The sequence below is a fragment of the Olea europaea genome, unplaced genomic scaffold (genome assembly GCF_002742605.1).
Source record: "Olea europaea var. sylvestris unplaced genomic scaffold, O_europaea_v1 scaffold784, whole genome shotgun sequence".
NCBI classification, from domain to species: Eukaryota; Viridiplantae; Streptophyta; class Magnoliopsida; order Lamiales; family Oleaceae; genus Olea; species Olea europaea.
This window is the reverse complement of record NW_019266264.1, coordinates 39259-55295: the sequence shown is the minus strand read 5'-3', so window position 1 is coordinate 55295 and position 16037 is coordinate 39259. Positions and strand designations below refer to the sequence as shown.

At 34.3% G+C, this 16037-nt stretch overlaps 2 protein-coding genes across 2 annotated transcripts; one reads left to right on the top strand and one right to left on the bottom strand.

Moving 5' to 3' along the window:
• Window positions 1-642: 642 nt before the first annotated feature.
• LOC111391358 (40S ribosomal protein S14) lies at window positions 643-3541 on the top strand. Its single transcript, XM_023016557.1, has 6 exons — window positions 643-780; window positions 1345-1464; window positions 1577-1622; window positions 2533-2618; window positions 2789-2918; window positions 3247-3541. Exons 1-6 carry the CDS (start codon window positions 778-780, stop codon window positions 3312-3314), a joined length of 453 nt encoding a protein of 150 aa, XP_022872325.1. The 5' UTR covers window positions 643-777; the 3' UTR covers window positions 3315-3541.
• A 1767-nt stretch (window positions 3542-5308) lies between these two features.
• On the bottom strand, window positions 5309-6899 carry LOC111391360 (1-aminocyclopropane-1-carboxylate oxidase homolog 11-like). The gene is made up of 3 exons (XM_023016560.1): window positions 6294-6899; window positions 5794-6105; window positions 5309-5694 (listed from the first exon to the last, which is right to left on the bottom strand). The coding sequence occupies exons 1-3, from the start codon at window positions 6828-6830 to the stop codon at window positions 5440-5442; spliced, it is 1104 nt and encodes a 367-aa protein (XP_022872328.1). The 5' UTR covers window positions 6831-6899; the 3' UTR covers window positions 5309-5439.
• Window positions 6900-16037: the final 9138 nt, after the last annotated feature.

Here is a 16037-nt window from a genome sequence, read left to right as displayed (position 1 = left end):
CCATCAGGTATTTTTGTCATCCTACCTCGTCTCCATGCTCAGTTAAGGCAGGGCGAGACGAGGTCGATGTAGGACCCCTACCCCATTTTATCGCACCATTTATTTTTTATTTGTTTTATTTTTTGCTTTTTATTTTTTTATATCTTTAGTCGGTAGAAATTATTATTTTTTTCTATTTTATTAAGAACAACCCATATTCCCTTTAGAATGGATGATACATTTTTTTTTATTTAATTTTTTTTATTTGATAAAAAATTTAAATTTAAGAATTTTTTTTAAACTGGACAGGTAGTGGGGTTCGGACCATATTTTCCGTACTCGCTTCAAGGCAACGATACAATTCCACCCCGTCCTGTTTACTCGATTAGGTAAGTATCGGGTTTAATGAATTTTTTTTTTTTTGCATTCCCATTGATTTTTATTAGAAAAAAAATAATTTATACCTTTTTTTTATTTAATTTAAACGTAGTGATTAGTGTAATGTTCTCAATTTTTCCTTCTGTAAAACTATAGGCCCGGCACGGCCTTGGCCTCCTCCTTTTTCTTTTCTTCATTATTTTCTTAAAAATAAATTCATATGGGAGTTACCCGTAATTATAATAAATTGAGGGGCAGCTAAGGTAATATAAATCTCATCACAGTTCTAACCCTAGATATATACATATTTCGAGGCTCGCGTTTTGTTTTGTCTCTCTTTCACCTCTCCACCTCCGACTGCTACGGTTTTGTCAAACTTCAGAAACAACTAATCCCTATTGCTCGCATTACCCCAAAGCCATGGTTAGTATAGGAATTTCTGAATTTTATCATGTTTATTTTGTTTTCAGGATCTTGATTCACTATCAATCATATATTTTTGGACAATGGATTCTGTGTTAGTACTTTAGTGTTTACCATGATTTATATTTTATTAAATAGTCTTAGGATCACAAAATCATATTCATTGATAGAAAGCTTCAGAACGGAAGTCGATATTTGTAGCTCTTGTGGTCATTTGAATGTTATACCGTATTGGTACTGCGTTTAGCCAATTTATAATTTGAGATGAAAATACTAGATGATAATTTGAGATTTGTTTTATTGGTTTCTTCACGAAGTTGATTTGAACAAGAATGTTTATTCTGTTATTTCTACATATGACGATTAGAGAAAAAATTATGTCGCTTGGTTTTACTTGATTTCTTAATAAGCTAACATTGAGCCTAAATAAGTCAATAAGCTTACAGAAAACATGAATTTATTTTAGAAATGCGTGCTTTGATTTTATTTAAGTATCTTTTAGCTACTGTATGTTGAACCTAATGTATATCCCAATTCTTTATTATCTTTTTCTGGGTTTAATAGTCGAGGAGAAAGACCAGAGAGCCCAAGGAAGAGAATGTTACCCTTGGACCTGCTACCAGGGATGGAGAACTTGTTTTTGGCGTGGCCCACATCTTTGCCTCCTTTAACGACACCTTCATCGTGAGTAATGATTCTTGATTTGTGTGTTTGATGATCCTTTGAGAAGTTCAGAATGGAAAGTAATGGAACTTTGTAGCATGACCTAAGGACACATAATGCATTTTTTATGCAGCATGTGACTGATTTATCCGGAAGGGAAACAATGGTTCGCATTACTGGTATGTACTATTGTTTAAGATTTCAATTGCAGATTTTATTATAGCATCGATAATTAATCTGCACAATTTTTACTTCTTAATGTATGGCGCTGTTCTGTGTGGATTGGTGTTAGTTCAAGAGTAGAAATGGATTGTGAATGCTGATGTCTATTTGTGGGTGAATGTGCACTTGAACAATTATCAAGTTTTTGTCATTTTGGTTGATGGAAGTATTGTCTGCCTTTTATAATAGCTTATGAATTAGAGGAAATTTGCAGTTTTCAGGCAAGTACGGATGATTATAACTTCACTTGTTTATTAAGCCCTTGTTTGAGGCCCATTTTGGTAGGAAAAAAAAAATGCATTTTTGAATGGTATATTGATGGGAAATGTGTGGTTAAAAAATAAGGAAAAATTTTGGATTTGTGTGTAATATTATTTTATTGAAGAATGTGTGGTTGAAATAATGTTAAATTACTGTTTAAGAACGTATTTTTTCCAAATAATCTGAATCAAACAGGGCCCTAGTATCAATATCAAAAAGTGTCTCTCCCCGCACCCCCCAAAAAAATGGGGCTCAAACAAGGGCTAATTGTTTCCAACTTGGATATTTCATTTACTCTGTAGAAGAGGGAGTGCGCCATAGAAAATTATGCCCTGAAAGAAACTTAGTTAGGGCCTTGTGGGAGATTCTGTGCACGTAGGACTGTTTTCGATTTGCTGTAGATGAATAAAAATTAATGCTGTTTGGCATAATTAGTTTACTTGTCGTGAAGTTGATTTCTTGGGTACTTCTAATTTCTTTCTGTATTTTTCCAGTTCTGTTACTAAAGTGATTCTGTACTGCATGAGAACTTTGAAATCAGACCGAGTATGAGCTTTAGCATGCTTAAATTACTTTTGTAATATGCATTCAAACTTCTGAGTACAGGTGGTATGAAGGTGAAGGCTGATAGGGATGAATCTTCCCCTTATGCAGCTATGCTTGCAGCACAAGATGTCTCTCAAAGATGCAAGGTAAAAATCTGTCTACAAAAATTGATGCATTATGATGGAGGGTTGAATTTGTCCATTATGTCATCTAAGTCCTTTTGTTGTAGCATGTATATATCATCTTAGATTCTTAAAGAGTTGTCACCGGGTGATAGTATGAAATATTATCCTTTTGTGATTGATGGAATTTGCAGGAACTGGGCATTAATGCTCTTCATATTAAGCTTCGTGCAACTGGGGGGAACAAGACAAAGACCCCTGGACCTGGTGCCCAGTCAGCACTTAGAGCCCTTGCTCGTTCTGGAATGAAAATTGGTCGTATAGGTATTAAATCCCTTAAATTTATTGAGCTCTTAAATAACTAATTGGTGATATAATTTACGCTCACATCGTATTGACCTTTGTTTGAATCCAATATGTGCTAAGTCTGCCAATTTATTGTTAATGATAGGTTTTTTTGCACATTCAGTTGTGTAAATTAAATTCCTTGTTCGAATGAAATATGTGATGTACGCTGTTAACCTTGTCACACTTGAATTGACGTCCACGTCAAAATTTTTCTTCCTCATGATTTGAAATTCATTTTATAATTTTACTTTCAATAATTTTGTTAAAATGACTCAACTGTTTTTATTATCTACTCTAATTTCAGAGGACGTGACTCCAGTTCCCACTGACAGCACTCGAAGAAAGGGTGGCAGAAGGGGAAGAAGGCTGTGATTTGTTCTTGTTGGCAATTATACTTGCTAGTATTGGAGGGACTTCTCTAGTTGCACGTTTATTATTCTCATTTTGCGTATTTTGGAAGTATGTAGTTTGAACACAAGTTTTGTTGGCAAATTACGGGAATAGTTTACTGGATTACAAGCCAAATACAATATAACTTCTATTTATCTTCCGATATGTACTTTTTGATGGGGTTAATTATTCATTGTGATGTTATCTCAGTCGTATTTACATGTTTTGGTCAGTTCCTTGATAGTCACATTCCAACTAGTGAACTTCTTTAGTTCATGAAAAATCTTGTTCTGGTGTCCTTTGGAGGCAGCACTGGATAATTCTATCTGTTGCTATAAAATTCTATAGATAAAAGGATCCTTGCTCCAATTACCATTCTTCAAACTTTGTCTTGGTCCTACTGAATTTTGTGTGGAACATGTTTCAGGAAGCAATGTTTTATAACTACTAAATTTGAACTAGTTTATTAACTGTGTTTTCTAATTCTAGATCAAAATACATTCCCGATAGAAATTGCCGCTGTTCGACTTCATGTTGCTAGTTTCATTCACTTGCATTTGATTTTCATGGTTGGCAATTGTTTTGAACTTTGCCAATGGCTTTGAGTTGTCTAATTTTTGTCAATTTATGGAGCAAATTGTAATATTAGTGGGATTTTGCATGTAAAGGTAGGCACAATAATTTGGGATTTCACTTAGTTGATTTTATGATTTATACCCAACATGAGACCATATAAGCTAGGTTTGGCAAAATAATGTACAAAATCATGCTTGTAAAAGGCATTTTGGCTTATGGCTTGTCATTTTGTTCCATAGCTGAGTGGGGCCACGAACCAAGGTCTTGAGGCTAACTCAAAAGTACCATCAAACTATGTTCATCTTACATTGTCCATTGGACATAATTCTTACATCCTGCCAATGGACATTAGGTTAAAACTTACAGCTAACGAAGATGGGTAGATTATCATCCTGTATCCATAGGGCTGGCATTGATATTTTGGGGGGCCATATGCCAACTTTAACTATGGGGTCCTATTGAAGAAAAATCATCATATTTTTACACGAGCCTTACTATAAAAAAGTTTTAATATAATCATGAAGAATTTATTATGGACAATTAGACACCAAACTTTGAAGAAGAAAATAACAAAATGTTAAAATTCAACACGCAATACAAATTATAAGTAAAGTTTGGCATACAGAATTATAATGCAATGGCAAAGGGGCGTGTTCATTTTTTTGATCATTTTCTTACTGCAATTATTTGAAACAAAATTGAATGTACATTTGAGTAATTTACGTGCAGAATAAAAAATGTTGACTGCGAGATATTGTGTAATAAAATAATGAAAATGACGATCAAATACAAACGAGCTCCTCATCTTATATTAATTCATACTATATTAACTTAAAACTAAAAATTATGAACACTGACAAAGAATTATTATCATGAGATTAAAGAGACATTTTTGTTTGATTGATAAAAGAAAATGGATGTTTGGAAGATATTACTTAGAGTAATATTTGTGATATATTTATATGATAAATAAATGTAAGTGATAAGCTTTATGCCATTTATATGTTTTTCTTAAAATGTTTGAATTTTCAAATTTTATTAGTTTCTTGTTTTCGCGTATTGATAATTCTATATAGAGAATTTTATAAATATGATTTTTGTTTTTCTTTAACCAATTAACCTTGCATAATTTGGGGCTCTTATCAAAGTGGGACCTTAGGCGATCGCCCATCCCCTCTATAGTCAGGGCTGCCACTGCGTATCTAGTCTCGATCTCTTGCTCCCAATGAGATGTGCCACATTTGAAGTGTGAAGTTTTCATCATACTCTTTGGGAGCAGGAGATCAATTTCATACCCGAATATTAGCTGTTAATGCTAGTAGGCAAGTGGTAAATGAGTTTGTGTGTTGTATATCCTTCTCGACACAAGCAAAACCAATCGCTTGAAATCCACAATAACTTTCATTTATCTTCAGGAGAAATACATACCACAGCAGCAGGGGAAAGCAGAAGGAAACTTAGAACCAAAAAAAGGAGAATGAATAGGTAGAAAAGCTTAGGCAAACCAAACTACACAAATCCAGTCTCCTTTTCACAGTTTCAGCTTTTCTACTAGAGATTTACTGTCAAGTCCTTTACTGTAGAAGTTCTCTACGTACTCTTGCTTTGAGAATGTACGATACTGAGCTGGTTTCTCAGGTGAAATCAACTCCGGCAGTGGTCCGTAGTGATAGGATTCATCCCAATTGCCAACGTCAAACCAATGAACAATTGAAATCCGTGGTTCCTTGTGCGAATTAGCCTTAACACGATGCTGCACACTTTTGTACTCACCATTGGAGACAATCTGGAAAAGAAAACCCTTTTCACCATTTCTCTCGATATGTTCAGGATTTCGATAAATGGATTTCTTGACAAGAGAAATCAAGAAAAAAGATTAGATTACCTGGAGGAAGTCACCAATATTGATGATCAATCCACCTGGAAGAGGCTTTACATCTACCCACTTCTCCTCATGCTTCACCTGCAACCCTGGAACTTGATTAGGCAATAAAATTGTCATAACCCCAGGATCGGTATGATCCGAAAGTCCCACTGTCAAGTCGGGTTGAGGGCAATACGGGTAGAACATCCCTCCAAATATCCTAGTCTCCAAAAGGGAATATTCCTTAAGCTTTCTTGAATCCAATCCCAATCCTTCTGCTAATAACTCCCCCACAATGTCCCCCAACACGGCCGCGTTCTTATCCCATTCTACCTGTCCAAAGATTAAATTTAAATAAATAAACATGTCCTCGGCAATAGTTTAAGTGGTTCAACATTATATTGGATCAAGTCTTGTCTAAAAGTTGTGCGCACGGGTGTGTGTTGAAGATTTAATTCAAAACGAGACATTTGATGAAAAATGAATTTGACGAACTTTTAGACGGGATTGTTCAACATTACCAGCTCGTTGCGGTATATATCAGGTATCTGATCAATCGGTGGCGCTGCCGGTGCCATCCAGATAGAAACATAGTCATGCCATGTTGCAACCTCGGACTTGAACAAGTCATAGTTGCTAGAATAAGTTACACCACTTAGCCCTTGACGCGCATAATACTTTGCCTTCGACTCTTGAGGTTGGTCATGGAATGACTTAATAGCAGCAGTTATTTCATCAAGAACAGACAATGGTATACAATGGTTTATAACTTGGAAGAAACCCCAAGAATTTGCTGCTGCTCGAACTTGTTCAACAATTATAAGCCGATGATCAGCTGAGTTTATGTTAGAAAGATCGATTATGGGAATTCCCGAAGATGTGGATGTTGATTTAAGGTCGGAGATTTTTTCCTGTGGATGAATAAAGATACGAGGAATGGTTGTTATACCCGAATCTGATAGGCCTTTGACACCAATTTTGGCTTCATCGAATTCCTTCACTTCTTGGAGTCGATCATATGGTGGCGCAGCCGTGACAACCTCCATTTCCGCCGTCATCTAGTTTTGATGTTTTGTTAATTTTTCTTAGTTTCTTAGTACTGGCCTGTGCTCTTTATACACAATGGATCTGATAATAGCATTTCTCCAACGCAAGTTTTAGCATTATACTAAATTTTAAAACAATGTTGACAAACTCTATGTTGGTGCACCCAATGGACACAAACACTGGCACGTGAGTCGAAGCAATTCAATGTACGAGCGCATGTAATAAACATGTTGTATAGTTAAAATAGACGTACCTGATTTCAGATAAACTAAGGGCATGTTTGGCATGACTTTTGAAAAGTTAAAAGAAGATTTTGAGACTTAAAAGCTATTTTTGGACTCGTTTGACTAATTTTATGAAAGTACTTGTAATTATAAGTACTTTTAGAGGAAGTTGGTCCAATTTGTCTTACTTTGAAAGCACTTTCATAAAAGGAACCATTTCAAAAATTAGTCCTCAAATAAAAATTAAGGTGGCCATCTTCAAAAGCTCTTCTACAGAAAGTAAAAGTAAAAACAAATGTCATGCAAATCAAACATGTCCTAAACTTACTATAAATTACAATTCGGGTTCCATTAGGTTCCATTATGCACTAGTTGTAGATGCTAAGTGATTCCCAATTTGTTAGTATTATTGTTACATCAAACCTAGTGTAAGAACAAGAAAAAATTGCCCGGCAGGCATTATAGAAGTCAATCATATAATGGCAAAATCCTAAATGCGATTACTATTCTGACATTGACAATTAGTTTTATTTGTTGTTTTATTCAAAAATTAAAAGTAGTAGTAATAGTAAAGGACAAAGCAGAATATTGAGTTTTGCTTGGGGCTACAAAGGGGATCAAATCCCCGTCATTTTCTGCTCTTTGATTGGAAAACATAGATTTTAATATAATTAGATTGAATTTCATCACTAGATTGACTTTTTAAATTAAATATCATGTGATGAAGCATTTGTTGAAATAAAATACGGGGTACAAAAAGGAAAAAAATCCTGATTTTTCTCGGACTTGAAAAACTGAAGCCAATAAATCTCTTGTACCTTATCAAATTACGTTCTATAGGCTTTTCTCCGGTCATCGAATCACCTTAAGAGCTTCTTTACGGTGGCAATTGCCTCCAAGTTAAGGCTAGAGGATGAATAGCAAGAATTTAGCTAGGGTTTCTAATTTTACATGCTTTTCCAATTATAATTTTCTTAAATATTATATATATATCTCAATACTATGGGCTTTTTGGTCTTTATGCTTTCTGTGGACATGGTACATTTTATCATTGAAGGGTTCCTAAAAGTTTTTGAAAGTTGGTTCTATTCTCGACGTGATATTCACTCATTAGTTGGATTGTTTCTTTCACAAGAGTTTTTACAGACTCCCTATACGTTTTGCGCTCCCCTAATTGCCACATGATCAAAAGAATATTTGTTTGCTTCCTTTAAGGGGTCAATGTACATGAAAGTCTTCATAGCTTCGATTGATGCTTTGTTAGGTATAATAATCTTTCATGTAAATGGGTTCCTTCATAAAGATTTGGACAATAGTTTAACACAATCCAATCTCTTGTTTTAAGCAGAGATGAGTTCTACAAGTTTAAGGGTTTGACCCTATTAGACGAAGTATAGGGGAAAGTGATTTTATAGCTCGTCCTTCTGAAGCAATTCTAAAAAAGTTTAGACTATCTTTATTGGACAAAGTTGTTCGATCAGGGCCAACGGGGCCCCCCTTGTTCGAACAGAGCCGACGTGGCCTTGTCCATCTAGCACGGCACATCCTTATTTTGTAGTGACGCCATTTTGGTTGGTCATGTGGCTTCCCTTATGGGTGGATCTAACTTGGCATCCACGTGGAACAATTGTGCCACTTGGAATCACGCGTTGATATTTCAATAGGGGACCAATGTCCATATGTGATTAATACGTGCATGAGGGAGCATACAATTATAAGTCTTTCGATAATAATAACAAAATATGTAAACTTACAAATTTTTAGTGAAGAAAACTAGGCTGTGTCATCTATTCCCCCGACAGGAAGAACGGTTAGTCTTGACCATGGAATTAGATACTTATAACCTTGTACATATAGATATTTAATGATCTACGATGCTATCTTATGCTAAGCACTAGTAATATAACATATCAATTCATTAATGGATAAATTTCTAGTAGTCTCAACATTTGAACTTAATCTGTTATCTACCAATGGATTGATATAACATGTTATTGGTACTTAGCATAAGATAAACATCGGTACTCATTAGATCATTCCTCTAAAAGTCAACACACATTGAAAATGAGTTTGAGGAAATTGAATTATTAGTGACTACTGCATCTAAAATTATATCTCACATGATTAATAAAAGAATTATCTAAATCTTGAATAAATAATGAACTTTATTTGTAAGCTCGAAACTCTTTGAAATATTATTGAGTGAAGTTATCATATATGATCAACACCTCGATGTTTTGAGAGTCAAGATGAACAAACTAGGGAACATGGTTTCAAAATAAGGAATCCATCACCCCATTTAGTGACATATACCCTTGAGAACTTTTTGATGATAGATACAAATCGAAGCTCAATAATTTAGCAAAAGCTTTGTTAAACTATATTCGTTATGAAATCAAAATAAATTTGTGAAGAAAAATAATTAGGCCAAATTAGTTGTTTTAGGCCCGACACTAAACATAGATAAAACACCATGAAGTGTTCACCGAGTTCAGATTCAATGCCTAATCTAGAAGGCTCATAGGCTAGCCTATTCGTTATGAAATCAAAATAAATTTGTGAAGAAAAATAATTAGGCCAAATTAGTTGTTTTAGGCCCGACACTAAACATAGATAAAACACCATGAAGTGTTCACCGAGTTCAGATTCAATGCCTAATCTAGAAGGCTCATAGGCTAGCCTATTCGTTATGAAATCAAAATAAATTTGTGAAGAAAAATAATTAGGCCAAATTAGTTGTTTTAGGCCCGACACTAAACATAGATAAAACACCATGAAGTGTTCACCGAGTTCAGATTCAATGCCTAATCTAGAAGGCTCATAGGCTAGCCCATCACTAAGTGCAAAAAATAACTTCACGAGAGAGAATATAGAATTGCAAACAAAAATCAGTAACAAGATCCGGTTACTGATCCACAAGAATCTCCAATATTACAACCTTAATATTTTCTTGTCTATTTCATTTTATACCATCCCCAATATTTTTTGGCATTTCCCAAGTCTTCTATATCAAATTCAGCCTTCGGAAGGTCTATAAATCTCATTACTTTAGTTTTTCTAGAGCTGGCCAACAACATGTCATCAATATATGGAAGCAAATACACTTCACAGTAGTCTTAGCATTATTGTAATATAAACAATGATAATATTCACTCATCTTAAAGCTAATTTTTAGTACATACACATACGTGTCAAATCTAATGCATCACTGTCTTGGATATTGTTTAAGTCCATAAAGTGACTTCTGCACCTTGTAGACTAAATCACGCTTTCCATTCTCTTCGAACCCTTGGGGTTGACTCATATATATGTTCTCTTCTAACTCTGCATGTAAGAATGTAGTTTTGACACCTAATTGTTTAACTTTACAATTGAATTAAACAACTAGAGCAAGAATTAACCTTATCGTTTTATATTTTACCACATAGGAGAAGATCTCATTATAATCAACACCCTCCTTTTGTGTAAAGCTTTTAGTAACAAACCTAGCTTTGCAACTAAGGGTTTAGAGGGTGTAATAGCCTTTTTCTATTTGAGGTTCCATTTACTTTAGACAACCTTCTGCTTTTTTGATTTCTTTATTAGTCTTCACGTTTTATTATCAAGTAAAGATTTCATCTCCTCTTCCATTAACCTATTCCAATTTCCAGAATTCTATCCATTCATAGCTTCTTCAAAAGATGTAGGCTTTGAATATTCTAAGGATTCTCCAGAAATAAGGGCAAAGTCTATCAGGTTCTCTGTTTCATATCTACAATTTGGTTTTGGTTGTCTCCTTTCCCTATCGCTAACTAACGAGTAATTTCTAATTGAAGGATCCATATTAGAATCAATATAGGTTTTAGATTCAATCTCAATTAGAGGCTCATTTTCTACTTTGAGTTTATGTGCTTTACCTTTATTAGGATTTACCTTATTTCCTTTTGTTAAATGAACTTCAGCTTTAGTTTCACCATTGTAGCCCCAAGTAAAACTCAATATTAAGCTTTAGAGGAGCTCAATATGACCTATACTATTGAGTTTTATAGGACCTCAATATGATCAACGAGTATAACAAAATAAACTTGCACTTTGAAGCTTCTCTCTTAATATGTAATATATACAAATCAAGTACAAGAGAGAAATAAGTTAACGCTTAAATAAATGGCAATGAATGAGGCTCTAGTGAGAAAATTTTGATGAAATAGATGATTTTCAAAGTTGATTCAATCAATCAAAAGTTTTCAAAGTAAATGTTTTAAGAATTAAATAAGATGTAAGCTCAAATAATTTTGCCCAAATATTTCACTTTAATGCTCTCTAAGAATATGTTAATGAATGCAATAAGTGGGGGTATTTATCGAGTTCAAAATGCCTTTTGTCTGGATGATTAGTATAGCCATTTGTACAATTCATTGCAGGACAGAACAACCAATTGAGGGTTGCCTTGTGGCCATCCACATCCTAAAGACCGATTTAACTTTAGTAAGGCGTGATTTTAGAAGCACGTTTTACAAATACCCTTAAATGGTCAAATGGATAAGAGATCATTTATCCCTCACAAAAATCGAGACAAGAAAGAGAAATATTAATTCATGTTGATCGCAATTTTCTTCATTGGTGCCCTGGACGATTGTAGTCTAGTCTTTGAATAACATTGAAGCAAGCACAGAGGTTTGAAACAACAAGGATTCAATGATATTAAAAGAAAAGAATTTAAGAATAGCAAATGTGATGTAAGATCGTAAGCATGTGTTCATGGTAATTTTGTGTGCGTCGACACTTAGTGTCTAGTTTGTAAGATGAAATTCTCCTATCCTATTAATTGGATTGGAGTTACTTAGAAACCTAATGAAAATTATAAAAGAATTACCAACATATCACTAAAAAAAGTCATTTTTATCTTCTTGTCTCATTATTTACCAAGCGAATCTTAATAGCACCATTTATGTTCTCATTTAGGACTAAATTATCAACAGAATTGGAATAATAAGGTTTCATGTTCTTATTAATAGATTATCTACAACCAAATCACATTGAGTCTTGAACACAAGAGAAATAATTTTATTAACAAAAATTTCTTTTACAATATAAGAACACTCCTCTCTATTAATCAAGGCTTGCATTCACAGCATATAAATCCACTATCTCTCCACTAAAACTACTCTTCACTATAGTATTTTTTGACTTTCTTTTCTTTCTTACACACTCCCTTATTATTTCTCTCTTCTTCCACACACATGAATATAATGCACACAACTAAACTCATATCAGTACAAGAACTGTCGATGGAAGAGGGTTCAATACAATTCTAAATAATTCAATGAATTGATTACAGGCTCTTGGAAGATCCTAGAATGGCGGTGGTTGCATTCCAACATTCTCCAGAGTCTTCTTGCAACAATTGCTTATGGATTAAGGAAATTTCTCGATAATATATGAAGTTAGAAAAATCTGGAATCTACAAAATAAGTCGGTGATGATTCTTCAATTATCCAATTCAACATCGACTCATTTATTTAATTCTTCTCTTTTTGTAATCCTTAGTTGTGCTCTGAACTCTTCAAATTTTGAAGCGATGAGTCCTTTCATTCATCCGCAATTGTTCTTGAGTGTTATATGCTTCAAGTCAATCTACTATTTAAGCATCTTTTCTTTGATAAAGTGATAATGTACTTCGTCGTGCTTCGTTTTTGTGTGGTATACTGGATTTTTTGTTATACGAATAGACGATTGATTATCACAATATAGTTCTACTACATAGCTTACTGGTTGATGTAGATCCTTCATTAATTGTCTTAACCATGTACTCTCTTGAGCTGCTATTGCTGCTGCTCTATATTTTTCCTCTGTGGTTGACAAAGGCATGATTGTCTCTTACTGCACCATGATATTGCGACTGACCCAAGATTAGACACGTACCTAGTTATTGATCATTGTGTATCATGACATCATCACAGTCCACTTTAAAATAGCCAAATATCTTGCAATCTTCATTTTTATTGTAAAATAGTCCATAATCAATTGTTCATTTTATGTACCTTAAGATTTGTCGCACCACTTCAAGATATGGCTTCTTCGGCTTTTCCATAAAGCAGCTTGCTATCTCAATCGAATATGCAATAACAGGTCGTGTTATCATCAAGTAGAATAAGTTTCTTACAAGCTATCGATACATGGTTGCATTCTCCAAGTCCTTGCATTCATCTTCACATAACTTGTAGTTAATCTCAATAGGTGTCGATATTGGTTTGCAGTTGATCATTCCAAACTTTTGTAAGAGGGTCTCTGCCATATTTATGCTGACACAATAATAATCCTTCTTTTGTTATTTTCGTCTTGAATCCTAGAAAATGATTTAGCTTTCCAAGCTCTTTCATTTGAAATCTCACCAATAGATTCCTTCTAGATCACTGAACTTCATTTTCATCATCTCAATGATGATAAGATCATCGATGTATACTAGCACTATTGTTAGTTTTTCATTTCGTGACTTGACAAAAAAAGAGTCTATTGGTGCTACAAGTATCTACGTTGAACTAAGAATTCAGCTCTATTTCTGTACCATGCTCATGGTGCTTCTTTAACCCATAGAGAGCTTTCTTTAACTTGCAAACATATCCTTGTTTTTGTTTATTCTAGAATCCTTTCGGTTGTTCGATGTATGTCTTGATCAATTTCTCCATGGAGAAACAGATTTTTCACATCCATCTGCCACAACTTTCAGGACTTTCTCACTACTAAATCTATGAGTACTCATATTGTATTAATCTTTCCTATTGGACTATATGTCTCATCATAGTCCAGACCATACTGCTATGAGAATCCACAAGCTATTAGTCGGGCCTTGTATCTTTCAATTGATCCATTAGGACATCTTTTTAATTTTTAGACCTATTTTGCAGGATATAGGCTTTACTTCATTAGGTATTGGCATCATATCCCAAGTCTCATTTTGTCTTATAGCCATGAACTCTTCTTCCATTGCATTTTTCCACTCTTTGTATTGGATCGCTTCTTGAAAGGTCTCTAGCTCTTTAGCACTATCATTTTATTCTACTGTCGCATTAGCATACTTGGGGGTTTGGTTTTTCCTATCTTGTTGATTTACTCAACCATAGTTGTGGGTTTGTTCGCATCTTAATCTCCTCTTGTTGACTTGGCCATATATCTTCTAATGTTGTCGGATGTATACCCGTCTGCCAAGGACTTTTTATTACACAAGTAGACTCATTTTCATCACTTGATTCTTGTACATCTTTTGTTTCCTCAGGACTTCATTGTGCTCCTATGATATCCTCTTGCAATTTGTCATATATTTCTTTTGAATCTAGTAGCTCTACCCTCTGTGGTATCCACCATGAAGATGCTTAATCAAACATTACGTTCCTTAACATGTAACAATGATCAGTTGTAGGTCGCAACATCTCCATCCTTTTCTTTGACTTCCATATCCCAGAAATATACACTTGATTACCTTCTTCTCAAACTTGCTCCTTAAGTGATCAGGTAAAAACACATAACAGATGCAACCAAAGACACGAAAGTGACTTACTATTGGCTTTATTTTCCACAGTTTTGTAAATGGTAAAGTGAATCTCAGCTTTGTTAGTGGTACCCTGTTGGTCACATGTACTGTTGTCCTCATACACTTAGTCAAAAATCCTTCCTAACACATTTTTTGTGTGTAGCATACTTTGACACGTAACAGAATCATTTTCTTATTTCTGCTAATGATTCTAACCAAAATCCATTTTTGGGGCGCAACAAGAATTTGTATCCTCAAATCATATCAGAGGGGTTTGCATTTATTGTGGAAATTCCATTTTCTCTACGATTAATACTTTCTCTAGAAGGGAAAAAAAAAAAAGATAGTAAAATCTCATAATTTACGATCAATTCATTCAATATTTCCTTTTTTAGAGGACAATTTTTCACATTTAAATTTTGTGTTAGATATACTAATGCCGGACATACAACATGGAATCAGAAGTGGATTGAATGAGATTATTGTAGCATTTTTAGACGTGTCAATTGATAGTGTATCTTATGTTCTCTTAAGTAATGGGAGAATTCTCCTGATGTAGACCCTCTCCCATTATTTGTGCGTAGGCACTAAATCTTATTTTTGACTTGTCTTTCTACTTTATCTCTAAACTTCTTAAACTATACAAATGTCTCAAATTTTTCTTTCATAAAGAATACCCAAACGTAATTTGAGCATCCCTCGATTTGATGGTTGCTTGCCAGGTTCAAACACATCAGAATATATTATCTCTAGTGGTTTATTTGTTCTATAACTTGACTCCTGATACGATAGATGATGTGCTTTACCATATTGATAGCTAACACATACCATGTCATCTCTGATATTGAGTTGAGGAAGACCTTAAGCATCGAGTTTTTCATCATCACCTTCGGCTTGTGATAACTTATATGTTCTAGTATTGCATGCCATAAACCTGTTATCTCATTCTTTCAAGTTTTATCTATGTATTTAGATTTTGCTAGCATTACAGAGGTGGACTCTAATCTCTGCCCTTCCATTATTGGTGTAGTCGAAATTTTGATATTTTCATACACCTTGACATTTTTTGGTCTAAATAGGACATAGTTACCTAATGATGTCAGCTATACCACTCATAAGATATTTTTCTTCATGCCCAGCACATGATAGATGTCTTGTACCTGCACTTGGCTAGGACTAAAATGAGGCATGATATCTGTCTTACCAACGTAGGCTATTGGTAATCTTGAATTGTTGGCCGTTACCACCATTAGGTCTTCTTTGTACTCTATTTTATTTTGTAGCTTCTCTTTATCGCCTGTCATGTTTTTGGAACATTCAAAGTCGGCAATCCAATCATTTTCATAGTTTATTTGTTTAGGGAGAATCACCACTAGTGTTGATTCTTCCTCAGAGCCCTTATTGCATTCCTCTCCTTCAGTATGTTTTGTTAGTGCAAATGATGCTACAACATTTCACTCTTCTCCACCAATGTATTTTTCTTGTTC

What these genes read in the sequence shown, in the direction of transcription:
- LOC111391358 (XM_023016557.1), top strand. An exon ending in ATGTCTCTCAAAGATGCAAG is followed by an intron (nt 2,619 to 2,788) that starts GTAAAAATCTGT and finishes TGGAATTTGCAG; the next exon opens with GAACTGGGCATTAATGCTCT. An exon ending in AATGAAAATTGGTCGTATAG is followed by an intron (nt 2,919 to 3,246) that starts GTATTAAATCCC and finishes CTCTAATTTCAG; the next exon opens with AGGACGTGACTCCAGTTCCC.
- LOC111391360 (XM_023016560.1), bottom strand. Translation starts at nt 6,830, where the DNA reads ATGACGGCGGAAATGGAGGTTGTCACGGCTGCGCCACCATATGATCGA. An exon ending in ATATATACCGCAACGAGCTG is followed by an intron (nt 6,106 to 6,293) that starts GTAATGTTGAAC and finishes ATCTTTGGACAG; the next exon opens with GTAGAATGGGATAAGAACGC. An exon ending in ATATTGGTGACTTCCTCCAG is followed by an intron (nt 5,695 to 5,793) that starts GTAATCTAATCT and finishes TTTCTTTTCCAG; the next exon opens with ATTGTCTCCAATGGTGAGTA.